The sequence below is a fragment of the Chiloscyllium plagiosum genome, unplaced genomic scaffold (assembly GCF_037043375.1).
Source record: "Chiloscyllium plagiosum isolate Xiang-an unplaced genomic scaffold, Cpla_swu_hap1 HiC_scaffold_25, whole genome shotgun sequence".
Classification (NCBI taxonomy): Eukaryota; Metazoa; Chordata; class Chondrichthyes; order Orectolobiformes; family Hemiscylliidae; genus Chiloscyllium; species Chiloscyllium plagiosum.
The window spans coordinates 29967391-29994239 of record NW_028270163.1 but is presented as its reverse complement, the minus strand read 5'-3'; the positions used below and the strand labels follow the sequence as shown (position 1 = coordinate 29994239).

General features: G+C 40.3%; 1 protein-coding gene across 3 annotated transcripts in view; it reads right to left on the bottom strand.

The window, feature by feature from the left end:
- mgat5b (alpha-1,6-mannosylglycoprotein 6-beta-N-acetylglucosaminyltransferase B) overlaps nucleotides 1-26849 on the bottom strand; it is an 876343-nt gene that overhangs the window by 200546 nt on the left and 648948 nt on the right. For all 3 annotated transcript variants that reach the window (XM_088000554.1, XM_043714644.2, XM_043714643.2), the window contains one exon: nucleotides 18653-18784. In XM_088000554.1, the coding sequence (XP_087856680.1) occupies nucleotides 18653-18784 (132 nt within the window). The remainder of the gene's footprint in view (nucleotides 1-18652; nucleotides 18785-26849) is intronic.

Genomic DNA, 26849 nt, shown 5'->3' with positions numbered 1-26849 from the left:
GGAATATCCACCCTCAGCACAGCTGTAATGCTATCCCTTATCAAACATACCACACACACATTGTATTCTGGCCAACAGAAGACAGTGAGTGGTAGTAGAAGGAAAGTCTATGGTGAGTGGTGTTCCACAGGGCTCTATCCTTGGGCCTCGACTGTTTGTAATTTTTATTAATGACTTGGATGAGGGGATTGAAGGATGGGTCAGCAATTTTGCAGACGACACAAAGGTTGGAGGTGTCGTTGACAGTATAGAGGGCTGTTGTAGGCTGCAGCGGGACATTGACAGGATGCAGAGATGGGCTGAGAGGTGGCAGATGGAGTTCAACCTGGATAAATGTGAAGTGATGCATTTTGGAAGGTCGAATTTGAAAGCTGAGTACAGGATTAAGGATAGGATTCTTGGCAGTGTGGAGGAACAGAGGGATCTTGGTGTGCAGGTACATAGATCCCTTAAAATGGCCACCCAAGTGGACAGGGTTGTTAAGAAAGCATATGGTGTTTTGGCTTTCATTAACAGGGGGATTGAGTTTAAGAGTCGTGAGATCTTGTTGCAGCTCTATAAAACTTTGGTTAGACCGCACTTGGAATACTGCGTCCAGTTCTGGTCGCCCTATTATAGGAAAGATGTGAATGCTTTGGAGAGGGTTTAGAGGAGGTTTACCAGGATGCTGCCTGGACTGGAGGGCTTATCTTATGAAGAGAGGTTGACTGAGCTGGGACTTTTTTCATTGGAGAAAAGGAGGAGGAGAGGGGATCTAATTGAGGTATACAAGATAATGAGAGGCATAGATAGAGTTGATAACCAGAGACTATTTCCCAGGGCAGAAATGACTAACACGAGGGGTCATAGTTTTAAGCTGGTTGGAGGAAAGTATAGAGGGGATGTCAGAGGCGGGTTCTTTACACAGAGAGTTGTGAGAGCATGGAATGCGTTGCCAGCAGCAGTTGTGGAAGCAAGGTCATTGGGGACATTTAAGAGACTACTGGACATGCATATGGTCACAGAAATTTGAGGGTGCATACATGAGGATCAGTGGTCGGCACAACATCGTGGGCTGAAGGGCCTGTTCTGTGCTATACTGTTCTATGTTCTATGTTCTACACACACACCCTCCCCTCCTCTCTTGCCTCCCTTTCTATCCGTCCTGTAGCATTTGTATCCTGGAACATTAAGCTGCCAGTCCTGCCCATCCCTGAGCTATGTTTCCGTAATTGCTATGCTATCCCAGTCCCATGTTTCTAACCATGCCCTGAGTTCATCTTCCTTCCCTGTTAGGCCCTTTGCATTGAAATAAATGCAGTTTAATTTATTAGTCCTACCTTGTCCCTGCCTGCCCTGACTGTTTGACTCGCTTCTGTTCTCAACTGTACCAGTCTCAGATTGATCTCTTTCCTCAGTATCTCCCTGGGTCCCACCCCCCCCACCTTACTAGTTTAAATCCTCCCAAGCAGTTCTAGCAAATTTCCCTGCCAGTATATTAGACCCCTTCCAATTTAGGTGCAATCCGTCCTTCTCATACAGGTCACTTCTACCCCAAAAGAGATTCCAATGATCCAAAAATGTGAATCTTTCCGCCATACACCAGCTCCTCAGCCATGCATTCATCTGCTCTATTCTCCTAATTCCTGTCCTCACTAGCTCGCAGTCCGGGAGTAGTCCAGATATTACTACTCTCCTGGACTTCCTTTTAAATTCCTGCCTAATTCTCTGTAATCTCCCTTCAGAATCTCAACCTTTTCCCTTCCTATGTTGTTGGTTCCAATGTGGACAATGACCTCCTGCTGGACCATCTCCCCCATGAGAACATTCTGCACCCTCTCTGAGACATCCTTGATCCTGGCACCAGGGAAGCAACACACCATTCTGCTTTTTTGCTGCTGGCCACAGAAACGTCTGTCTGTACCTCGAATTAGAGAATCCCCCACAATTGATTGCTTGGAACCCGACATACCCCTTGTTGCATTAGAGCCAGTCTCCATACCAGAAACTTGGCAGCTCGTGCTACGTTCCCCTGAGAATCCGTCACCCCAAACAGCATACCTGTTTGAAATGGGTATATCTACAAAAGACTCCTGCACTAGCTGCCTACCTCTCTTACTTTTCCTGGAGTTAACCCATCTATGTGACTGTATCTGAATCTTTACCCCCTTCCTTTAACTGCCATCCATCACATACCATTGATGTTGCAAATTCCTTATTGCTTCTAACTGTTTCTCCAACCGATCCATTCAACCTGATAAGATTCGCAGCCAGCAGCATTTATGGCAGATATAATCTGCAGTAACCCTTAAACTCTCTTTAAACTCCCACATCTGACAAGAAGTACATATCACTCTATTAAAGGCCATTTTTGCTCCTTCACAACCTACAGACCCAGAAAATAACACCGTCTTATTCCTCTACAAACACTGCCCCAGGTTAAATGAATAGCTATGGCTTATATTTTAAGTTTAATCAAGAGACATATCTCCAAAAACATATAATCAAGAAAGAATCTACTCTACTAACTACTGCAGAATCTCTGTAGGCCACACTTAAAACAATGATTAACTAATCTGATTCTGTGCTGTGAACATCGCCTAACAGTTCCTCCAAGATCAGTTGTGAATTTCACTGTTTGATCATTTTCCCAGATGTACTCCGATGTCCAGCGATACATGAATTCTCTTTCTCCTGCAATGACCTCACCATGTGCTTCCTTTGTCTGTTCTTCCCCCTTTTAAAACTGCTGTTGTTTTGACTTTCTTTCCAAAGTTCCAAAACAATGCAACAGCAGATGAAACAGTAATTGCTGCTCCTGCAATTCGAGGAAATCACCTCCAGCACCTAAAATACCTCAAAAAAGGATCAGCTGTTACAGCCAGAAATTTTTCCCGTCCTCCATCTTGGATTTCCCAGAGTTGGCAGGATGTAATTAATAAAGTTTCACAAGAATCTGTACTGGGGCCACAACTATTTGTCACATTTGTTAATCATTTAGATAATGAGTCACATATCCAAATTTACTCATGACACAAAGACAGTGAGCATTCAAAGCACTATAACTAAGAATGCATCAGCAGGAATAGGCCATTAAACCCACAACTTCACTCTATTTACCTGACTTCATCCCAAATTTCTTAATTGCTTTAGTAAACAAAAATCTGTAAATCTCAAATTTAAAACTAGCAATTAATCTGTATCAACTGGTATTTGTGGAAAAGAATTCCAAACTTCTACCACTCTGAGTGTAAAAATGTTTCCTAATTGTACTCTTGACAGGTACAGCTATAAATGTAGCTCATGTTTATGCTCGATGATACAACCAATGGAAATCATTTTACTATCGACCTTATGTGTTCTCTTTGTCATATTTGATCAAATCATCTCTTAAGCTTTTAAATTTCAGCAGCTACAACACTAGGTTTCATAATTTTTCCTTGTAGTTTAACCTTTGGAGACAAGATATAATTCAGACAAACCCACAATGCACTCCCTCTCAAGTCAATATATCTTTTCTAAAAAGTAGCATCCAGATAAAAGCATAAACTTATAAAGAGATATTAATAGATTAAGTGAAAAAGACAAACGATAACAAATGGACTTCAATGACGATAAATGTGAGGTGATCCACTTTGGACCCAAAGGTGTTGGAACAAGAAACTTGCCCATTGGTAAAAAGACAGAAAAGGTGGAGGCCTCAAGAGGTCCAGATACGAAGATCATTGAATTGTTTCCTAGATACAATTAATACTGGCTTTATTCACCTTGCCTTTCCTGCATTGCCAATCAAGACCATCAGTAGTCTTAATGAGGCTGGCTTATCAAATGGCATAGATTCCCACCAGAATTCCAAGGAGATATAGACAAGCTATTTGTTATCTGCATGATTATGCTGACAATAATGAAAATGCTCGGTGAAAGACTACTAAATAACAAGAAAGGATACAGAACATAATCAAAAAGTCGAATTGCATGCTGGCGTTTATTGCTGGAGGGCTGGTAAACAAGGGTAGAAATCATATTCTGGATCAGTGATGCTGGAAGAGCACAGCAATTCAGGCAGCATCCGAAAAGCTTCGAAATCGACGTGTCGGGCAAAAGCCCTTCATCAGGAATAAAGGCAGAGAGCCTGAAGCGTGGAGAGATAAGCTAGAGGAGGGTGGGGGTGGGGATAGAGTACAATAGGTCAGTGGGGGAGGAGATGAAGGTGATAGGTCAGGGAGGAGAGGGTGGAGTGGATAGGTGGAAAAGGAGCTGGGCAGGTCGGACAAGTCCGGACAAGTCAAGGGGATCATGTTGCTGGAGGTTAGAAACTAGGATGAGGTGGAGGAAGGGGAAATGAGGAAGCTGTTGAAATCCACATTGATGCCCTGGGGTTGAAGTGTTCCGAGGCGGAAGATGAGGCGTTCTTCCTCCAGGCGTCTGGTGGTGAGGGAGCGGCGGCGAAGGAGGCCATGCTTTAACTGTATAGAGCCCATCTTGAATATTGTGGGCAGTTTTGGAATCATGCCTTAGGAAGGATATAGGGAGTGCTGCAAAGATTTTTCTGTGCAGGCTCTTTAGTTACTTGTGATCTTGGAGCTGAAACAATGGTGATTTGAGGAAACTCTGGCTCTTGTTTACCGGCTTGCATTTATTATTGTCAGCAATGCTTACTCTCCCCAACAATGGACACTTTCCAAAAATCTTTGCAATTTTAATCCACGTAAAACTTTCATCAACTGTTCACAGATAATGACGTGTTACTGCTTTGTGTTGAACAGTATTGTTTTGCCAGGTATCTGTGAGTCATCTCACTGTCATATTGTGTGTGTGAAAGGAAAAGAATTCAGGTGTACCAGTAACAGCAGTGATAGATTAATTAACTGATACTGTATTGTACAAAATTATCTTGGTAGCTGTGGAATCTGTGCTCAGTAACAGCTTAGGTACAGTCGCCTTAGCTGTATATATAGGCGATATTAATGAATATTAAATACTGTATATATAGGTGACATTAATTAATATTAAATACTATATATAGTCTATATTAATTAATATTAAGTACTTTATTAAGTAAGCTACGTATAGAAAATGCAATTTTAATAGATCTGCTATGCTTCTGAAGGTAACATTGTTTCAAACCATTTTTAGCTTCACATTTTAGTTTTAATAAAATAGTTGAATTGACCCCTTGATACAATTAATCCTGGCTTCATTCACCTTGTGTTTCCTGCATTGCCATTTAAGGCCATCAGATCAGTAGTCTTAATGAGGTTGGCTTATCAAATGACATAGATTCTCTCCAGAATTTCAAGGAGATATAGACAAGTTATTTGTTATCTGCATGATTATGCTGACAATAATGAGAATTGCTAGGTGCAAGACTATTATCAGTAATTAACAAAAGCAACACTGAGATATTACTTCACAAAGTTCAGCACTTACTTCTTAGTGATATAAAGAAAGAAATTGGCAAAGTCATCTACTTTACTGAGGTTTTGACTCTTGACAATGCTCATTCCCCTCTTAGGTTTTTGAAATAGATGCTGCTACTATTACTTAAACACTGGAATGAAGAAATTTTAATAGTGCTGGTTCCTTCCCCTGAAATCCTAAGACAGCAATGCAGTACAATGGAGGTGCAATTCATTATAATTGTGTTGGGACCTAAGAAAGCATTTTAGTTGCCATAAGCCAAGTTGACAAGTTGTTCTCTGGGCAGATGGAATAGATAGGAAATTCAACTTGAATGCTAGCATAAAGCAAATAAAACTAGAACAGCATTGAATGTTGGGCATTAAGTATAACTAGCAGCTGATACACTATCACCACATTTCATGCTCACCTAAACCACGTTTCAACCCAAATATGATTTAATATAGCTTCAACCTAGTCCATAATTTGATACCATTGGTTTGTTTAGGCAACAATATAGTGCCTTTAGCATAGGAAAAAAACTTCCCTGAATGCTTGCAAGAGTGCTATCAAACAAAAATTTGACCCTGATTCACAAAACAATATTGGAACAGATAGCCAAAAGCAAGGTAGCTTTAGCAAATGTCTTAAAGGAAGAGTAGAAAGAGCTTTGAGGATTTTATCAGCAGATCTCAGAGTTGTCAGGGTTAAATGAGAGTCAGTTGTCAGGAATTTGCTTCTGGACAGCTGCACTATTCCCAAGTGCCATAGGTACTTGGAAGTTGACTAAAGAATTCCAGTTGATCTCCAACAATTCTTAAGTCGCCTTTAAACGAGTCTGGTAGCCCTAGCACTTTGATTAGATTAGATTACATTACAGTGTGGAAACAGGCCCTTCGGCCCAACAAGTCCACACCGACCCGCCGAAGCACAACCCACCCATACCCCTACATTTACCCCTTACCTAACACTACGGGCAATTTAGCATGGCCAATTCACCTGACCTGCACATCTTTGGACTGTGGGAGGAAACCGGAGCACCCGGAGGAAACCCACGCAGACACGGGGAGAATGTGCAAACTCCACATAGTCAGTCACCTGAGGCGGGAATTGAACCTGGGACTCAGGCGCTGTGAGGCAGCAGTGCTAACCACTGTGCCAGCGTGCCGCCCACTCGCCACCGTGCCGCCCACTGCCACCGTGCCGCCCACTTCTTTACTCCAACTCTGGAGTAACGGCCTGGGGAAACAATTGTGTAAGGGAACTGGTGTTTGAGTTGATGTTGTTGCATTCCATGCTTTCCTGCCTTTTTGTTATTTCAGGGAATGTGGAAATTTCTGATAAGGCCAGAAATTTTGTTACAAAATTTCCCTTGTAAAGGTGGTGTCGAGCTGACTTCATGAATCACTGTAGTTCTTTATTACAGATATATCCAGTGTTATTAAGAAGGGGATTTCAGGATTTTGGACCAGTGAAGGAACAACAATATTATTCTCTGACAGGATAACATGTGGCTCAGAGGGGAACTTATTCATATGCCCCTGCTGTTCTTGTTCTTCTAGGTTTTAGAGGTCTTGGGCTTGGATGATGCTGTGGAATGTGCTTTGGTGATTTGTTGCAACACAACTTATAAAATGATACACACTCTTGCCACAGTACATCAGCGGTGGATGGAATGAATGCTGAAATTGATGGGCAGGGTGTGGATTAAGCAACTTGCTTTGTTTTGGATGGTGTCAAGCTCCTTGTTGGGGCTGCACTCACCCAGGCAAGTAGGGAGTATTCCATGATGTCCACATGACTTGTGATTTGAGGACTCAGGAGGTAAGTTACTCATTTCCAAATTCCCAGCCTATGATTTGCTCTTATAACCATGTTATTTATATGTCTGATTTAATTAATTTTCTTACAATGATGAACACCAGATAACGATATTGGAAAAATCAGCAATAGTAATATCATTGAATATCTAGGAGAGAGTTCAGATTCTCTGACAGTTCTTTGACGTGGTTGTTACTTTTCACTTATCACTCAATATTGTCCAGATCTCACTGCAAATGGAGAGGGAATGTCTCAGTTTTCGAGTAATTGAAAATGACACCAACATCATGCAATCAACCAGTGAAGATTCCCACTTCCAACCATATGATGGTTAAGGGTACTACCATAAGGAACTTCTGCACTAACATTTGGGACTGAGGTAATTGATCTCCAGCTATCATAACCCATTTTTCTTTGTGTTCAGCATAACTCCAACCAGTGGAGTGTTTTCCCTCTGATTTCAATTTTCTTCTGAAGGGTTCTATCCTGGACTTGAGCAATTAACCGTGTTCTTCTATCTGCACAAGCTACCAGAGAGAAGAGAGAGAGAAAAACTAAACTCATCGTCTGTAAACCTGCTAAGCAATGTTGCTTGATTGCACTGTTGATGACACTTTCCATAATGTTGCTGTTAATTGAGAGAAGGCTGATGGGGGTATTAGTTGCTAGATTAGATTTATCTTGTTTGTTTTGGACAGGACATACCTGGGCAATTTTCCACTGCTATGTAGATGCCAGTGTTGTAGCTGTACTGAAACAGATTGACTTGGGGCACAGCTAGTTATGAAGTACGAGGGTTCAGTATTATTGCTGAACTGTTGTCAGGGCACATGACCTTTGCAGCATCCACTGCCATCAGCTGTTTCTTGCTATCACATGGAATGAGTCAAGTTTTCTAAAGATTGATACCTTTGATGTTGCGATCTCAGGAGGAGGCTAAGATGGACCTTGACTCTTCTGGTTGAAGGTGGTTGGAAATGTTTCTAGGTTTTTTTTGCACTGATGTGGTAGACTGTCCTTGCTTTGAGCATGGACCATCTGTGAAGCCTCTGTTCCCACTCTTAGCCAGTTTAAAAAATCCAATCCCTGGAATCATGCACAGAGCAAGTTTCAGACCTTGACTGCTGACGGCAATGACAGAGTGACCAAAATCAGGAAATTATAAGTCACCACAATTGGAGGAGCACAGAGATCTCATTTAATTCTAATTTTCCGGTTTAAGAGTTCTTGGAATCCTGGGCACCATCTGGGGGCTTCAGATCCATTAAAATGCAAATGTGTAATAAAATATATGTAGATATACATCCATATAATGTTTACAGATTGCTGTAATAATAAAGCAAACTGTAACACATTACAGTGTACAATGCTGAAATGAAATTGCCTAATTTTGTCTCATATACACAGTAAAATAAAATAACAACTGATTTGTAGCTTGTGAGCTTAATATCCAGACTCTGTTATATCACAGCAATTATCTACTGTCAGCATCTAATTATAATTAAGGACACTATACACCAAACTAGTGAATATTTCAATTGCAGTAATTTCACAGCAAGTGCAATTCAAAATGTATCTGCTCCATGCACAATCTCCTTAAAATAATTGAATTTGCCTGCCATCAGATACTTATTTTAAGTGCTAATTTAACAAGGAAACATTTTTTTGGTGGAAAGAATGTCAAGAAATTAACGTGGAACATTTATTCTGTGCTGTTGCATTTGAATAATTGGGAGATTGAAAACTCTAGTTACCATGAATATTTAAGATTTGTGTGTACTAAAACACTGCTTCTGCAGCTTTAAACCATGGCTAACCCTAGATCTCACACTGTTGTACTTATCATTCCACAATTTCAAACCTCTCTAAACCGCAGCATTTTGTGAATTTCTATAAGGTTCACAGCATATGGCTTTTGTAGCCTTTGCACCTCATTCGAGAAGTTCTGAGAACCATGAGGCTGATGGGAGTAGGAGAATGAAATCAATGGGCACAGCATGGGCACCTCCAACTTGTCTATCTGTTTCCTTCTGGATCATTGACAGCATGAGCATTGGTCCTTCACTCCTGTCACTCTGAGACAACTCAAAGATTGGCATGCCTCAGTTATTGCAATTTTACTGGTGGGACCCATATTTGTATGTGTTCTTGCACAGAGCCCTATATTTCCATGCACTTATCCACTTCTAATCTATCTAGTCTGATACTGAGTTCCCTATGGAATAGCAATTGAAAATCTACCAAAATATGCTTGAGGTAACTGCACTTGAAAAGTTGCTGTAAAAAATTCCTTTTTTTTTTCTAAGTTCAACAAATCTTTATCGATTTAAAAATTCAGTTAGTTACATTAAAATAAGTGTTTAAACAACATGCTTAAACATATGTTTGACAAGGGCTGTCTTTACGTTTAATTAATTACTACTATTTTTCATATTACATTGAAGAGAATTCTCTGAGAAGCAGCCAGACTTGGCACAGTGAAGTTTAATAAGAAGTGTCTAAAAATAGCCATTTCCCAGAGGGCAATTTATTTCAACACTCACATTCCTTTGTTTATTCAGACTCATAGTAACGCAAGTTGCATGCTATTTTTAATTAAGCAGAAAGATCTGGATCTATTCGCAATAAATATAAAGTGCAAATTGCATTAGGGCATAAATGAAATTAAAAATTTAGAATGAAACCACTGATAAATTAAACTGTGTTTTTGTACATATTTCCAATGTTCATAATCCATCATTATGTGCATGGTTGTACACAATATTGTCTGCTATCTTTTGATGAGAGGAGAGATTGTTTTGTGAAATGAATGCATTATTATGTTGCTATATGTTTGATGTTATTAAGGGATGTTGGCAAGTGTTACGGACTAAGCCAGACCACTCAAAACATTCTTAAGCAGGCAGCTCAGACCATAACTGTGCAATTTGTTTTGGTAAGTATACAGTGAAAACTATCTGGATCAAGTTAGCTAGATTGACTACTAGATTTTAAAACAGACAACAATTTATTCACAAAATTACACAATGAAACACAAAGAACAGAATAAAGAACCCCTACAGAACACATCCTATCCAACTAGACTTATATTGTTCCAAATATGCACAGTCACAATAAGCAAACTCCCTTAAAAAAAAATGGAACACATGCTTACAGGATTAAGTTGAAGGGCAGAAAAGAGAGAGTGAGTTTTCACACAGCTCCCTGTCGAACTTCCAACAAGTTCAAGACTGAACATATTGCTTGGCTCAGCTAGAGAGCTGACCACTTTCCTTTCTTTATATAGGTCACTTCTAAAACATAACCACTTTGGCCTGAAGTCTCATCTGTTCACATATAAACAAAAGGGCTCTCAAAATCCTTTTCAGCTCTGTACCAAACCAGACTGATCGGAGCCCGGCCTGGTTTATGACCCTTCTGAAAAAAATCAAGTACAGAGTCTCCTTCAGTCAAGGAACAGCTTTTAGAAAAAAAAGGGACTAGCTTTGTGACACAAGAAATAAATAGAATGAAGATAAATGTAAAAAAAGCAAACAATGAACTGTAATTATATCAAAACCCAAATGAAATGAATGACACAATTTTAATTTGTTTATTTAATTAACCTGTTTGGATGTTTCATGACACACATCTGTGGCTATTACATCCTGAGTTTGGATTTGAACCTGGTCATTTGGGTCCAGAGATAGGATATTACCACTGTAACACGATTCTCAAATTTAATTAATTTTTATTTATTGTGAGACTTTAAAAACAAGGTTTGAGGACCAAGGCTTTTAATTTTTGTGGTTTTCAAACTTGATGGCTGAAATGAGACAGAACTGTTGATAAATAAAAATGTTTGGAAGCGTAGTTGCAGTTTTGAAAGCAAGCAGCCTGTCTTCCACAGCAGGTACTGGAAACCACCATTTGAACAAGCAGTTATTGACATTCAGATTACACATGATCTGGAGCCAAGGGTATAGTCTGATACAGCTCTTGTTGGCAAAAAATAACTGATTGGTTTATGGACTAGCCACAGTTGTCAATAACAGAGATCTTTTACTTGTCAACAATTGTGTAATTGGTCCTCGGGTAGCAGAGCAACTTGGAGCTGGAAACAAATTACAGAGCGAGAGAGACAGAGAAAGAGAAAAAAGTAAGCAGATCTTCTCCCAGTCCAGAAGCTGCCTGCTTTCTCTGGTCAATAGCTCAGTTTAAGCCTGAAGAAAACCAGTTAACCAGTTAACCAGTTGCTGCAGACTGTGACTTTTGAATTGATTAGTCAGAGACATTTTCCAAGTCAGCCTCTGTGTACCTCTTATAAACCAATGGAAGCATCCAGGGCAAGATATCTAAACAATAAGGGGTCTGGCCAGCCGAAGAAGGGACATCTCAACATCATAGCAAAAACCATTAAACTGACTTTTCATTTTTCCACCTCCACCAATAATATTTTTCCTTGTTTGTGTGTGTGTGTGTACTTGCACGTAAGAGATTCTTTATAAAGGGCTGAGATGCTTATTTCATACTCTTGTATGCTAATGGTTTATGTCTGTTGTAGCTTTGGTTTAATTACCTGTAATAAAAATTCTTGGTTATAATGAAACCTGCTCTACACTTTCGATCAAGCTCGGTTTAATGGGGCTGATAGGTAATCAGGTAGCTTGATTAGGTAAATTGGGGTACTGGGTGCATTATAAAAATAAACTTTTGGCATAACTTCATGAATAGGAGGGCTTGATTTATAATGTATATCAACCAGTGGGTTGCACAATACAATTGTTATGATCTATGAATTGAATAACGTAAAATATGCCTATTCTATGGGTTCTGCACTTCTTGCAAAAACACCAGTCTCCTTGGCTGTAACTGTGATTCAGCTGCTGCCGCCTGACTCTCTTTGGTATCCATAATCTGAGCTTTAAAAGCTTCTTGCAAAGCCCTCACAAAGCTCAGAACATTACCTGACAGCCAGCTGTGAAGTGCCCATTCTGTGCTGTTACTGAGAATTTTTAATTGATTTTCTTTGCTGTTTACTTGCTTTGCAGAAAGGAATTAGTATTGATTAGTGGTTTGCAATACCTTTTTATGAATTAGCATCCAAGAGTAAAAAGTTCAATTATTGACCTTTAATCTGGTGGAGATATTGAGGATCTGACAGCTACGAATGATGTCAGCTAGAAGATCCAGTAAAGGATGCTGAGCAATGTTTTTCAGAAGATTTATGTTGATGGGTAAGAGTTAGTAAGCAAACCTGCAGTGTGAGATCCAAGGAATTAAAGCACTTTTGGCAGAATATACATAAGGCAGAGACAGTTCACAGATAAAAAAAAATCATTAAGCATTGTAGCCGCAATACTCAGCTGCGTTACATCGATCAGTTCAGGAATAGTTCACTTTCAACAATCCAACATGACCTCCATTATATTTTGCTAAACCCAACTATTCCAGTAGCTTTTTAAAGTAGTACTACTGTTTGTCTTCAGATACCTATGGCATGATTGTAGAGGTGCTGTAGTTTCCAAAGTATTAGTGTTGATTTTATGGTCTATTAGTATTCAATACTTTAAATGTTCAGAGCTGATATGGGCATGCTATGGAAAATGAATTGCAAATAGAGAGCAGGAAGGGATCATAAAAAGAAATAAGAGTGAGGAACCAGAAAACATGCATGCAAGAGACAAACAAGCCTGAAGGAGAATGAGAGTGGCTAGGAAGGCAATATGCCTTTGCAAGCTGCCAATCTCAGCAGAAGAGATGCAGAACAAAGTTGTAAAATAATTTTAACAGCAGCATTTAAGACCATAGACACTGAGCACAAATCACTGTCCAAATATCAAACATGTACTTCACCTTGCAGACATGTTGCCCTTTAAGTACAGCTTGTTCTTCCTAGAAAGCCATCTTTAAAGTCATTGGGGATATGTAACAGACATGTACAATGACTTCATTTGATGGTCTTTTTTTTATCCATTCAATTACTTAAGCGATGTCCTTGAATACATATTGAATTACTCAGTTCATGCTGAATAAATGCATTTGGCTCTTATCTACGCAACAAATATCTACATTGATTTGTGCCTGTTGTCTAGTGATAGAGCAATTTCACTGAACACATAAATCCACACTCTACATTTTATGCTAATGCTCAGATTTCAAAAGTCCATATTGCTCACTTCAAAGGAAATCAGAATCTGGAAGCATTTTTCTGACAGGCCACACATTTAAGACTTTAATTTATCCATAAGCGTTTACTTACTCTCATTATCATACCACTGCTTTCAATTAACAATATGATCAATGATGATTTTAATGGGTAAATCATTACCACTTGAATCAGACTTCTTTGCATCAATAATCTTATCACAAGTGTCAAAGCTTAGTTGTTTAAAAGAAAAGACTTCAGCAATCCACTATTGTCACCAACAGTAAATTGTAAGCTAATAGAACATAGAACATTACAGCACAGTACAGGCTCTTCGGCCCTTCGGCCCTCGACGTTGTGCCAATCTGTGAAATTAATCTGATGCCCATCTAACCTACACCATTCCATTATTATCCATATGTATGTCCAAAGCCTGTTTAAACGTCCTTAATGTCGGCGAGTCTACTACTGTTGCAAGCAGGCTGTTCCATGCCTTTACTACTCTCTGAATAAAGAAACTGATATCTGTCCTAAATCTATCCCCCTCAATTTAAAGCTATGTCCCTTCATATTAGCCTTTACCATCTGAGGAAAAAGGCTCTCACTGTCCAACCTATCCAACCCTCTTATTATCTTATATGTCTCGATTAAGTCACCTCGCAACCTTCTTCTCTCCAATGAAAACAACCTCAATTCCCTCAGCCTTTCCTCGTAAGATTTTCCTTCCATCCCAGGCAACATCCTAGTAAATCTCCTCTGAACCCTTTCCAAAGCTTCCACATCCTTCCTATAATGCGGTGACCAGAAATGTATGCAATACTCCAGGTGCGGCCTTACCAGTGTCTTGTACAGCTGAAGCATAACCTCGTGGCTCCGAAACTCAATCCTCCAACCCAATAAATGCCAACACACCATGTGCGTTCTTCATAAAGCTGTCAACCTGGGCGGCAATTTTCAGGGATTTATGCACCTGGACACCAACGTCTCTCTGTTCATCCACATTTCCAAGAATTTTATCATTAGCCCAATACTCTGCATTCCTGTTACTTCTTCTGAAGTGAACTACCTCACACTTTTCTGCATTAAACTCCATTTGCCACTTCTCAGCTTAGCTCTGCATCTTATCTATGTCTTTCTGTAACCCATAACATCCTTCGGCAGTATCCACAACTCTGCCTCATTTAGTGTCATCCGCAAATTTATTAACTCGTCCTTCTACGCCCACATCCAGATTATTTATAAAAATGACAGATAGCAGTGGCCCTAAAACAGATCCTTGCAGCACACCACTGGCAACTGAACTCCAGGATGAACATTTCCCATCAATCACCACCCTCTGTCTTCTTTCAGCTAGCCAATTGCTGATCCAAACTGCTAAATCACCTTCAATCTCGAAACCCCGTATTTTGTGCAATAGCCTACCATGTGGAACCTTATCATATGCCTTACTGAAGACCATATTTACCACATCAACCGCTTTACCTTCATCCACCTGTTTTGTCAACTTCTCAAAGAACTCAAAGGTTAGTTAGGCATGGCCTACCCTTCACAAAACCGTGTTGACTATCCCTAATAAAATTATTCCTTTCCTGATTATTATAAATTTTCAACACCTACCCACAACCGAAGTAAGGCTCACTGGCCTATAATTACCAGGGTTGCCCCAACTCTCTTTTTTTAACAAGGGAACAACATTTGCTATCCTCCAATCTTCTGTCACTACTCCTTTCGACAGTGATGACAAAAATCAAAGCCAAAGACTCTGCAATCTCCTCCCTGGCTTCGCAGAGAATCCAAGGATAAATTCCATCCGGCCAAGGGGTTTTATCTATTTTCAAATCTTCTAAAATTTCTAAAACCTCCTCTTTGTCAACCACAATCCCATCTAATATTGAGGCCTGTATCTCCGTATTCTCACTAACATTACCCTTTTCCAATGTGAATACTGATGAAAAGTATTCATTAAGTGCTTCTCTTATGTCATCAGGTTCCACACACAAATTCCCACTACTGTCTTTGGTTGGCCATAATCTTACTCTAGTTATTCTTTTATTCCTGATATACCTATAGAAGGCCTTAGGGCTTTCCTTGATCCTATCCACGAACAACTTCTCATGATCCTTCCTGGCTTTTCTTAGTCCTCTCTTTAGATTGTTTCTGACTAACTTAACTCTCAAGCATCCTAATTGAGTTTTCACATCTCATCCTTACATAAGCCTTCTTCTTTCTCTTGGCAAGAGCTTCAACTTCTTTAGTAAACCATGGCTCCCTCTCTCGACAATTATCTCCCTACCTGATAGGCATATACTTAACAAGGACCTACAGTAGCTGTTCCTTGAATAAGCTCCACATTTCAAGTTTGTCCATCCCCAGCAGTTTCCTTCCACATCCTATGCATCCTAATGTTTTACACTGTTCTTAGCTGGCATGACCATAAGGTACAACTGACAAATCTTTACGATGAAATAGTTAATACTTAACAAATTTGCAATTGCATGAATATTTTAGACTCATTACCAAATGCCAAGTGATGAATTTTCAAAGCTGCCTGTGAACTATAGCAATCTGAGGGTGGCACAATGGTTAGCAACGCTGCCTCACTGTGGCAGGGACCCGAGTTTGATTCCAGCCGGTCGCCGACTGTCTGCTTGTAGTTTGCATGTTCTTCCTGTGTCTGTGTGAATTTATACCGGGTGCTCCAATTTCCTCCCACAATCCAAAGACGTACAGGTTAGGTCAACTAGCCATGCTAAAATTGCCCATAGTGTCCAGGGATGTATAGGTTACATAGATGACTCATGATAAATGTGGAGTTATGGGAATAGGGGATAGGGAGGGCTGAGTCTGGGTGGTAGGTCCTTCAGAGGGCCAGTGCTAACTAGATGGGCATCTTTCTGCCCTTTAGGGATTCTATGAAGTAATAATTCTCAGCAATTGAATTTGTTCAGGAGACAAGGGAACAAATAAGTTCAGCTTCAATTTGGGCATTTTTTGGATGTGTTCATTTGCTATAGTTCTTGTATTTACATAATGATCACGGATGTTCAGTTATGATGTTAGAGTGCTAGATGTTAGATGTTAAACTTCTCTAAAGAACCTCAACATGGTGTTTCGCGAGATTCCTAATATCCATTTACCTCAATCTTTCATTTTGTTCTTCTGAAGAGATTTGTTGAGATGCTAAATGCAGTTGAACTCTTTCATCAAGACATTTTTTTGCCATATGAAAATATGACTTACTATTCCAGCTGGACAGCTTTAGCAACAACAGAACACATCATTAATTCAGGTTGAGAGGTTATAAAATGAATGGGAAGATAACTGTAGGGTTGTAAATTGGGTGGCTTTAATGAATGCATTGAATTTCCAAATTTTTATTCAACTACAGCCAATATGGAAGGAGGCAAATGTTGTTCCTCTTTTCAAGAAGGGCAATAAGTGAACTCCCTAGCAAGTACAGACCAGTCAGTCTTACATCTGTGGTCAGCAAAGTTTTGAAAATAATTCTGAGGGATAAGATTTATGACTATTTGGCATTAGGATTTATGACTATTTAATCACAGTAGGATTAAACCTTGGCACAACATCATGGGCCTAAGGGCCTGTTCTTTGCTGTACTTTTCTATGGCAAGGCTGGCACCCACTGCCCATCTAGAATTGCCATTGAGAAGTGGTGAATCACTTTCTGAGCTGCTGTACTCTGTGTTTTTAAGGTATTTCTTCAGTGCTCTTAGGGATGGAGTTCCATGAGTTTAACCCAGTGGTAATGAAGGAAAGATTAATTATAAGCCAGGATAATGTGTAACCAGGAGGGCAACATCCTGGTGGTAATGTTCTTGTATGTCATCTTGCCTTTAATCTTCTCAGTATTAGAGGTCATAGTTTTGTGAAGAAGACTTGTGCAAGTCATTGCAGAGTGTCTTGTACGTGGCATGCAATGCATTCATGGGACTTCAGTAGTGGAGGATATGAACATTTAAGACATTGAATAGGGAGCAATCAAACAAGCTGTGTTTTCCTGGAAAGTGTCAAATTTCTTGAGAGTTGTTAGAATTGCTGTCATCCAGACAAGTAGAAAACCTTCTACCTTACTTCTGACTCATGCCTTGTGGATGTTGGAAAGGCACTGGAAAAAGAGAGTTATGAGCTGAAGAATATCCAGCCTCTGATTAATTCTTGTAGCCAGAGTATGTGAATGGCTGGTTCTCTTAAGATTCTGGACATTGTTTCCTCCCTAAATAATGATGATAGGGTATTCGGTGATGAAAATGCCATAAACAGTCAAGGGAATGTGGTTAGATTCTCTCTTATTGGAGGTAAGTACTCTAACTATACAAACCTCTGTTCAAGTAGTACTAAATTGGAAAGTATACCCTCTAGTTTCTTGGTGGAATTGACAGAATCACTGTTGTTGTGTGATAAAAGACAAAGCATTACAGGTAGACTGATTAGCTCTGATTATAAATTAAAAAGCAGATAACAAAAAAGATATTAATCCAATTGACAGCAAGTCCTGGGCTGCAGTTTTAAGACTATGATTTTCAAACCAGAATGGAATGGGCATGATGTTTGTCCATGGGTTCCCTTCTATTTTCACTTTCCAATTGTAATCTTGTTGGCATTTGAGATTTTCCTTCTAGGCAATTGTTTTTGTGTGTCTTTCAGGCTATTTATATCTTTCTTGGTCCCACAGTGAGTGCAATAGTTTTGTTTTAGATTTTGAATTGTGTTCTGGTTAACTATTGTCCTAGAATTTAGTTACTTTGAAATCAATGCTTAGTGTTCTCTCATCGCCATTGTGCTACTTAAATAACTTATTCTACGATTAGGAACGCACTATCCATGATATAAAATCAAAATTGAAAAAGTGATGTTTTATACATTTTCTGTCACACCACGCAAATGGTGTGAAAATAGCAAAATTTGCTAAAATTATGAGAAACTTAACATTTTTCTATGATGTTAAATGAAAACTCTCTTTTACCAATGAAAATTGTTCATTAGCGATTTGCCGAAAGTAACTAACAGAAAAAATCAAACACAAGATCAGGTTAAAGAGATATCACTGCTCCAGATTTCTTTGTTCATGTAACACGATCTCAATCTATCTTTAATCATGTTAACAAACTGAAAGCTTTGTACACATGCAATTACTAATTGTTAGGCACTAAAATATCATAGGCATATAATTTTAATTGGCAACATCAGAATTCATCAAACGAAATGTATTTTGTATTTTATTGATTTCCAATTGCAATTACTTTTTCCAATTGCAATTACTCTTTTCTAGCTATTCAACAATCTGGCAATTTCAACTTTACTTACTTGTACTTTTTGAAAGAAAGACCCATGTTTTGTTTCATTTGTTGAAGTCCATGATAATCCGTGTATATTATGTCAAAAGACAATGGTGCAGTCAGAGGACAACTTCCCCTCCCTGGAGGAACACCTAGGAAACTGATCAACAGCAAATAAATAAATAAATAAATACATAAAATTAACATATACATTTATATGCTACAAATTATTGCATTCACTTTAACACAGATGTTAAAAGCAAAACCCAATGGCAGAAAAAGTTAGATTGAGCTAGAAATGTAGACTGATTCTTGGAGAACCTCTTTTATAAAGCACAGATGACGCGCACTGATGTTGGCACTGATAAAGGAAAGCAAATGTTCCTGGAAGACTCTAGGTGGATAAAGTCCCTTGTGGAGATCTTCTCCATGTTCACCTCCTCCCTCCTCTAGCTACCTGATGAAGGAGCAGCACTCCAAAAGCTTGTACTTCCAAATAAACCTGGTGTTAGTGTGATTTTTAACATTGTCCATCCCAGTCCAACACCTGCACCTCCACATCATATTGACAGAATGCCATTTTCTGCCTCTGCTTTATCTTTGTCTCAATCAAACTGTCGCATTATGACAGGGAGCAAGTAAAGCCCAAATGATCAGCACCAAAGCCTTGTCCATGTGTAGCGCAAATCCCTGTTGACTTCCCAAACTCTGAAAACTCAGCAACCTGCCCAGCACTTCTTTAAATTGAAGTAGAGCCAGTAGAAATTAATCAACAACTAACCCGAGGATGGTTGATGCTCCCTGTAAATAACTCTTTGGTGGATGGGTATAGGGTGGAGGGACTTCCTCCCTGCTGATGAATGCTTGTTCAGCCATTTGTCCTTTAGAGTCATAGAGATGTACAGAACGGAAACAACTCGTCCATTCTGACCAGATATCCTAACCTAATCTAGTCCCCTTTGCCAGCACTTGGCCCATATCCCTCTAAACTCTTCCTATTCATAGACCCACCCAGATGCCTTTTAAATGTTGCAATTATACCAGCCTCCATCACTTCCTCTGGCAGCTCATTCCATACATGTACCACCCTCTGCGTGAAAACGTTGCCCCTTATGTCCTTTTTATATCTTTCCGCTCTCACCCTAAACCTAAATCCTCTAGTTATGGACTCCCCCAAACCCCAGGGAAAAGACCTTGAGTATTTATCCTATCCATGCCCCTCATGATTTTATAAACCTCTACAAGGTCACCCTTCAGCCTCCGATGCTCCATGGAAACAACCCCAGCCTATTTTAGCCTATAACTCAACCTTCCAATCCTGGCAAAATCCTTGTACATCTTTTCTGAACCCTTTCAAGTTTCACAACATCCTTCCGATAGAATTGCATGTAATATTTCCAAAAGTGGCCTAACAAATGTCCTGTACAGCCGCAAGTGTTCACTGGAGTGGGAGGTCTAAAATGTCAGAGCTACTGTAAATCTGCATTGCATTATAATGCCTAGACTAGCGTCTTCATCATGATGGCATTCAGCTGAACATACGCATGTATGTCACAAATGCCATTCTGTCATCAAATTGACACCTGTAGTGACAAACCTACAGAGCCCAATTTCACAGACAATGCATTTCTCATACATAGACACAAAAAGATGATAATTTTGTGTATAAACGCTGAATCATATTGAATATTGTCAATATCCACAAATAGGCTGATTTCCATCCTCCACAAAGCTCCAGAAGGAAAGTTCAGTAAATCACCCAGAGGAAGGAACTTTGTAATTCTGACTAGTGTAGATGCAAGTTGGTTAGAATTGCTATTGATTGTTTTTTCACAGGCCAACTAATCAAATAGGCTTGTTAGAATAATCATGAATCTTCATTGATAGAACAGTAAGCACGCAGTCAACTTGTGTACAAGGATGCAGCCAAAGCCATTACAATATTGAGATTGCTGGATTAGTGAGACAGCACAGACAATGGTTTCTATTTTTCATTTCATTTAATGAACTGCCTCTCTAAACATCCTATAGAGTATCCTCCATCATTGCCTTCTCAAATGCTGGCCTTGTCAGCAACACTTACAACCTCTGAATGATTTTTAAAAAGAATTCTGAGACTTTTGTATACTCACTTTAAGCTGCTTCTTTTTTTGCATCATTATATCATATATGATTTACTGTTTAGAATGAGCAAGGCTTGGATCGTCAAAGCGATGTTATTAAAATGTTAACTTTTACTTCTGTTTGTGGATATCTATTGTGTGATACATTGGGAGAGGGATACAAACAGATCAGTGCATGATACAAACTAAACTGGTGACAACATTAATCATAAGCAATGAACTGAATGCATAATAAAATGCATAATTTAATCTATAGAACACAATCAAAACTCAGAACATATTTCTTGCAAAAATTTAAATTGGAACCATTAATTTTATAAAAATTGATTCTTAGGATGTGTGCATTGTTGGCCAGGTTTTATTTATTGCCAATCCCTCCTGTCCTGGAGGAAAGTGATGGTAGGTCTTCTCATTGAACTGCTCAAGTGACTTGAAAGCACTGATTGACTTTCAAGATTGTTCAAAGAGCAGCTAAGAGTTGATTACATTGTGTGTGACTGCAGTTACACATTATCCAGACATGCAAGGATTACGGGTTTCTTTCCCCAAAGGACATTAATGAATTAGTTATTATGACAATCTACGAGCTTCATAGGACTGCTATCATGGGCTGGGTAAATAATATCCCAAACTCAAAACAATATAAGGATTAGCTAGTGATTTGGAAGCTAATATTTGTTAAGGATTACCTTAGCATTTTAGATCATTGTACAATGTTCTACATTGCCAAATGTTCAGAGGGATTCGTATTCAAACATAACCATAAACACAGGATAACATTTTCTGGCAATCTAGTTATACGTCAGTTATAGAGTCATCGAGATGTGTAGCAAGGAAGCAGACTCTTTGGTCCAACTTCTCCATGCTGACCAGATATCCTAGATCAATCTAGTCCCATAAATATAAATCATAAGCAATGAACTGAATGCATAATAAAATGCATAATTTAATCTATAGAACACAATCAAAGCTCAGAGCATATTTCTTGCAAAACATTTAAATTGGAACCATTAATTTGGCCCTCTAAACTCTTCTTATTCATGTACACATCCAGATGAGCTGTGTAAGTTGCCTTTTATAAGTTGTAATCGTACTAGCCTCCACCACTTCCTTTGACAGCTCATTCCATACATGGACCACCCTCTGTGTGAAACATTTGCCCCTGAGGTCTTTTTTAAATCCTTCCTCTCTCACCCTAAACATATGCCCTCCAGTTTTAAGTTGCCATATCCTGAGGAAACGACCTTGGCTATTCACCCTATCCATGCCCTTCATGATTTTAGAAACTTCTATAACGCCACCCTCGGCTTCTGACACACCAGGAAAATAACTGTAGCCTATTCAGCCTTTCCCTTTAGCTCAAATCTCTCCAACCTTGGCAACATCCTTGTGAATCTTTTCTGAATCCTGTCAAGTTTCACAATATCATTCCAATAGCAGGGAGACTAGAATTGAATGCAGTATTCCAAAAGTGGCTTCATCAAGGTCCTGTACAGAGCAACATGACCTCCCAACCGGGTGACATGGTGGCTTAGTGGTTAGCACTGTTGTCTCACAACGCCAGGGACCTGGGTTTGATTCCCGCCTCAGGCGACCGTCTGTGTGGAGTTTGCACATTCTCCCCGTGTCTATGTGGGTTTCCTCTGGATGCTCTGGTTTCCTCCCACAGTCCAAAATCATTCAGGTCAAGTGAATTGGCCGCACTAAATTGCCCATAGTGTTAGGTGCACTAGTCAGAGGGAAATGGGTCTGGGTGGGTTACTCTTCAGAGGGTGTCTATTTCCACACTATAGGGAATCTAATCTAATCCAACTCCTATATTCAATGCTCTGATTAGTAAGGGAAAAGATACCAAATGCCTTCTTCACTATCCTATCTACCTGAGATTCTATGTTCAAGGAACTATGAGCCTACCACTCCAAAGTCTCTTTGTTTGCCAACACTCCCCAGGACTTTACCATTAAGAGTCCATGTCCTGCCCTGATTTGTTTTTCTAAAATGTAGCACCTCACATTTATCTAAATTAAACTCCATCTGATACTCTTCGGGCCAATAGCCCATCTGATCAAGGTCCAGTTGTACTCTGAGGTAACCTTCTTGGCTGTCCACTCTACAACCAATTTTGGTGTCATCTGCGAACTTACTAACCATACCTCCTATATTCACATCCAAATCATTTATATAAATTATAAAAGCAATGGATTTAGCACTGATCCTTGCAGAACACGGCTGGTCACAAGCCTCCAGTCCACAGTCCAGAAGTATTAATTTCTTAGAAAATTAATTTGATTTCCATTTTGTTTCGGTGTTCAAAATTCACTCAGCAGACAGAAGATCTTTCAAGGTTTCCCTTCATTTTACCTCTGCATCAACCAATAGGTAGGGCACACAACATTGTCAAGATTTCTGACAGTAGGACATCACCATGTAGTGGTCCATATCAAAAGGAATCATTTGTCATAGAGTCATAGAGATGTACAGCATGGAAACAGACCCTGTGGTCCAATTTATCCATGCCGACCAGATATCCTAAACTAATCTAGTCCCATTTGGAGCATTTGGCCCATATCCCTCGAAACCCTTTCTATTCATATACCCATCCAGATTCCTTTAAAATGTGGCCATTGTACCAGCCTGCACCACTTCCTCTAGCAGCTCATTCCGTACACGCACCACCCTCTGCGTGAAAACGTTGCCCCTTAGGTCCTTTTTCAATCTTTCCTCTTTTACCCTAAACCAATGCCTTTGACATCTAGACTCCCCCACCCCAAGGAAAAGACCTTGCCTATTTACCCTATCCATGCCCCTCATGATCTTATAAACCTCAATGAGGTCAACCCTCAGCCTCTAATGCTCCAGGGAAAACAACCACAGCCTATCAGTCTTGAACTTTCTAATTTTAGAACTAATATTCAATGTAGGAATTATACCTATGGCATGTGAGATGTTATGCAATACTATCTTGGTGCCAATGTTCAGGTAAGTAGCGTGGTGAAAGTCAAGAGAAAACACTTGGTTTCCTGTGTGACTTATTTGTATATAATTCACTGAAGTGTTAAAAATGATGTGAAGAGAATATTAAATGGACACCTGCCGTGCTCAAAAGGTGTGAAGAAAGAATCTTGTTTTAAACCATATGTTGTTTAACTTTCTCTTTCAATAGTAAAAAATGGAATTTGGTGGATGCAAAATGTCTGTTATGCAGTAAGTTGGCTGCTTCTAGAAATACCCAGCAGTTACCATGACAGAGGCAAACTCAGAATCTTCTTTGGAATGTTATAACTCGCAGTAGAAAGAACAGACAGAAGATCTTTCCAGGTTTCCCTTCATTTTACCCCTGCATCATCCAATAGGTAGGGCACACAACATTGTCAAGATTGTCAACATTGTCAAGTGGGGGGGACGACTTACCAGGGGCAAGTAACGGGGCTCAGGCCTCTGGCACGGAGCCTGTCCCCGTTACTCAGAAGGGAAGGGTGGAGAAGAGCAGAGCAATAGTAATTGGGGACTCGATAGTTCGGGGCACAGATAGGAGGTTTTGTGGGAACGAGAGAGACTCACGTTTGGTATGTTGCCTCCCAGGTGCAAGGGTACGTGATGTCTCTGATCGTGTTTTCCGGGTCCTTAAGGGGGAGGGGGAGCAGCCCGAAGTCGTGGTCCACATTGGCACCAATGACATAGGTAGGAGGAGCGCTGAGGATGTTAGGCAGGCTTTCAGGGAGCTAGGTTGGAAGCTCAGAGTTAGAACGAACAGAGTTGTTGTCTCTGGTTTGTTACCCGTGCCAAGTGATAGAGAGTCGAGGAATAGGGAGAGAGAACAGTTAAATGCGTGGCTACAGGGATGGTGCAGGAGGGAGGGATTCCGGTATTTGGATAACTGGGGTTCCTTCTGGGGAAGGTGGGACCTCTATAAACAGGATGGTCTACACCTGAACCTGAGGGGCACCAGTATCCTTGGTGGGAGGTTTGCTAGTGCTCTTGGGGGGGGGGGGTTTAAACTAACTCTGCAGGGGCATGGGAACCCAGACTGTAGCTTTAGGGTGCAGGACCTGGAATGTAGGGAGGTTAGGAACATGGCATCAATTTCAAAGGAGGGTGCCTGTAAACAGGAAAGTGGTTTGAAGTGTGTATACTTCAATGCAAGAAGTATACGAAATAAGGTAGGTGAACTTGCAGCGTGGGTTGGTACCTGGGACTTCGATGTTGTGGCTATTACGGAGACATGGGTAGAACAGGGACAGGATTGGCTGTTGCAGGTTCCAGGGTTTAAATGTTTTAGTAGGGTCAGAGGTGGGGGTAAAAGAGGGGGAGGTGTGGCATTGCTTGTCAAAGATAGTATTACAGCTGTGGAAAGGACGATGGATGAAGACTCGCCATCTGAGGTAGTTTGGGCTGAGGTTAGGAATAGGAAAGGTGAGCTCACCCTGTTAGGAGTTTTTTACAGGCCACCTAACAGTCCTAGAAATGTAGAAGAAAGGATTGCGAGGATGATTCAAGAGAAGAGTGAAAGTAATAGGGTGGTTGATATGGGGGACTTTAACTTTCCTGATATTAATTGGGAAAGCTATAGCTCAAGTTCGTTAGATGGGTCAGTGTTTGTCCAATGTGTGCAGGAGGGTTTCCTGACACAATATGTAGATAGGCCAACAAGAGGTGAGGCCATACTGGATTTGGTTCTGGGTAATGAACCAGGCCAGGTGTTAGAATTAGAGGTAGGTGAGCACTTTGGGGACAGTGACCACAATTCGGTGACCTTTACTCTAGTGATGGAGAGGGATAAGTGTGCACTACAGGACAAGAGTTATAGATGGGGGCAGGGAAATTATGATGCTGTGAGGCATGACTTAGGATGTGTGGCCTGGAAAAGTAAGCTTCAAGGCAAGGGTGTAATTGATATGTGGAGCTTTTTCAAGGAGCAACTATTGAGTGTCCTTGATAAGTATGTGCCCGTCAGGCAGGGAGGAAAGGGTCGTGTGAGGGAGCCGTGGTTTAATAAGGAATTGGAATCCCTTGTTAAATGGAAGAGGGCGGCCTATGTAAAGATGAGGCGTGAAGGTTCAATTGGGGCGATTGAGAGTTATAAGGTAGCCAGGAAGGACCTGAAGAGAGAGCTAAGAGCAGCAAGGAGGGGACATGAAAGGTCCTTAGTTGGTAGGATTAGGGAAAACCCTAAGGCTTTCTATAGGTATGTCAGGAATAAAAGAATGACTAGGGTAGGAATAGGTACAGTCAAGGATAGTAGTGGGAAGTTGCGTGTGGAGGCTGAAGAGATTGGGGAGACACTGAATGAATACTTTTCGTCAGTATTCAATCAGGAACAGGACATTGTTGTCAATGTGAGTACTGAGTCACAATTAAGTAGAATGGATGGCTTTGAGGTATGTAGAGAAGAGGTGTTGGAAATTCTGGAAAGGGTGAAAATAGATACGTCCCCTGGGCCTGATGGCATTTATCCTAGGATTCTCTGGGAAGCAAGGGAAGAGATTGCAGAGCCATTGGCCTTGATTTTTATGTCCTCGTTGTCTACAGGAGTAGTGCCAGAAGATTGGAGGCTAGCAAATGTGGTTCCCTTGTTCAAGAAGGGGAGTAGGGATAACCCTAGTAACTATAGGCCGGTGAGTCTCACTTCTGTTGTGGGCAAAATCTTAGAGAGAATTGTAAGGGATAGGATTTATGAACATCTGGATAGGAATAATGTGATCAAGGATAGTCAGCATGGTTTTGTGAAGGGCAGGTCGTGCCTCACAAACCTTATTGAATTCTTTGAGAAGGTGACTAAGGAGGTGGACGAGGGGAAAGCAGTAGATGTGGTGTATATGGATTTTAGTAAGGCGTTTGATAAGGTTCCCCATGGTAGACTACTGCAAAAAATACGGAGGTATGGCATTGAGGGTGAGTTGGAAGTTTGGATTAGGAGTTGGCTGGCTGGAAGAAGACAGAGGGTAGTAGTTGATGGCAAATGTTCATCTTGGAGTGCCGTCACTAGTGGTGTTCCGCAAGGATCTGTTTTGGGACTATTGCTGTTTGTCATTTTTATAAATGACCTGGAGGAGGGGTTAGAAGGTTGGGTGGGTAAGTTTGCGGATGATACGAAAGTCGGAG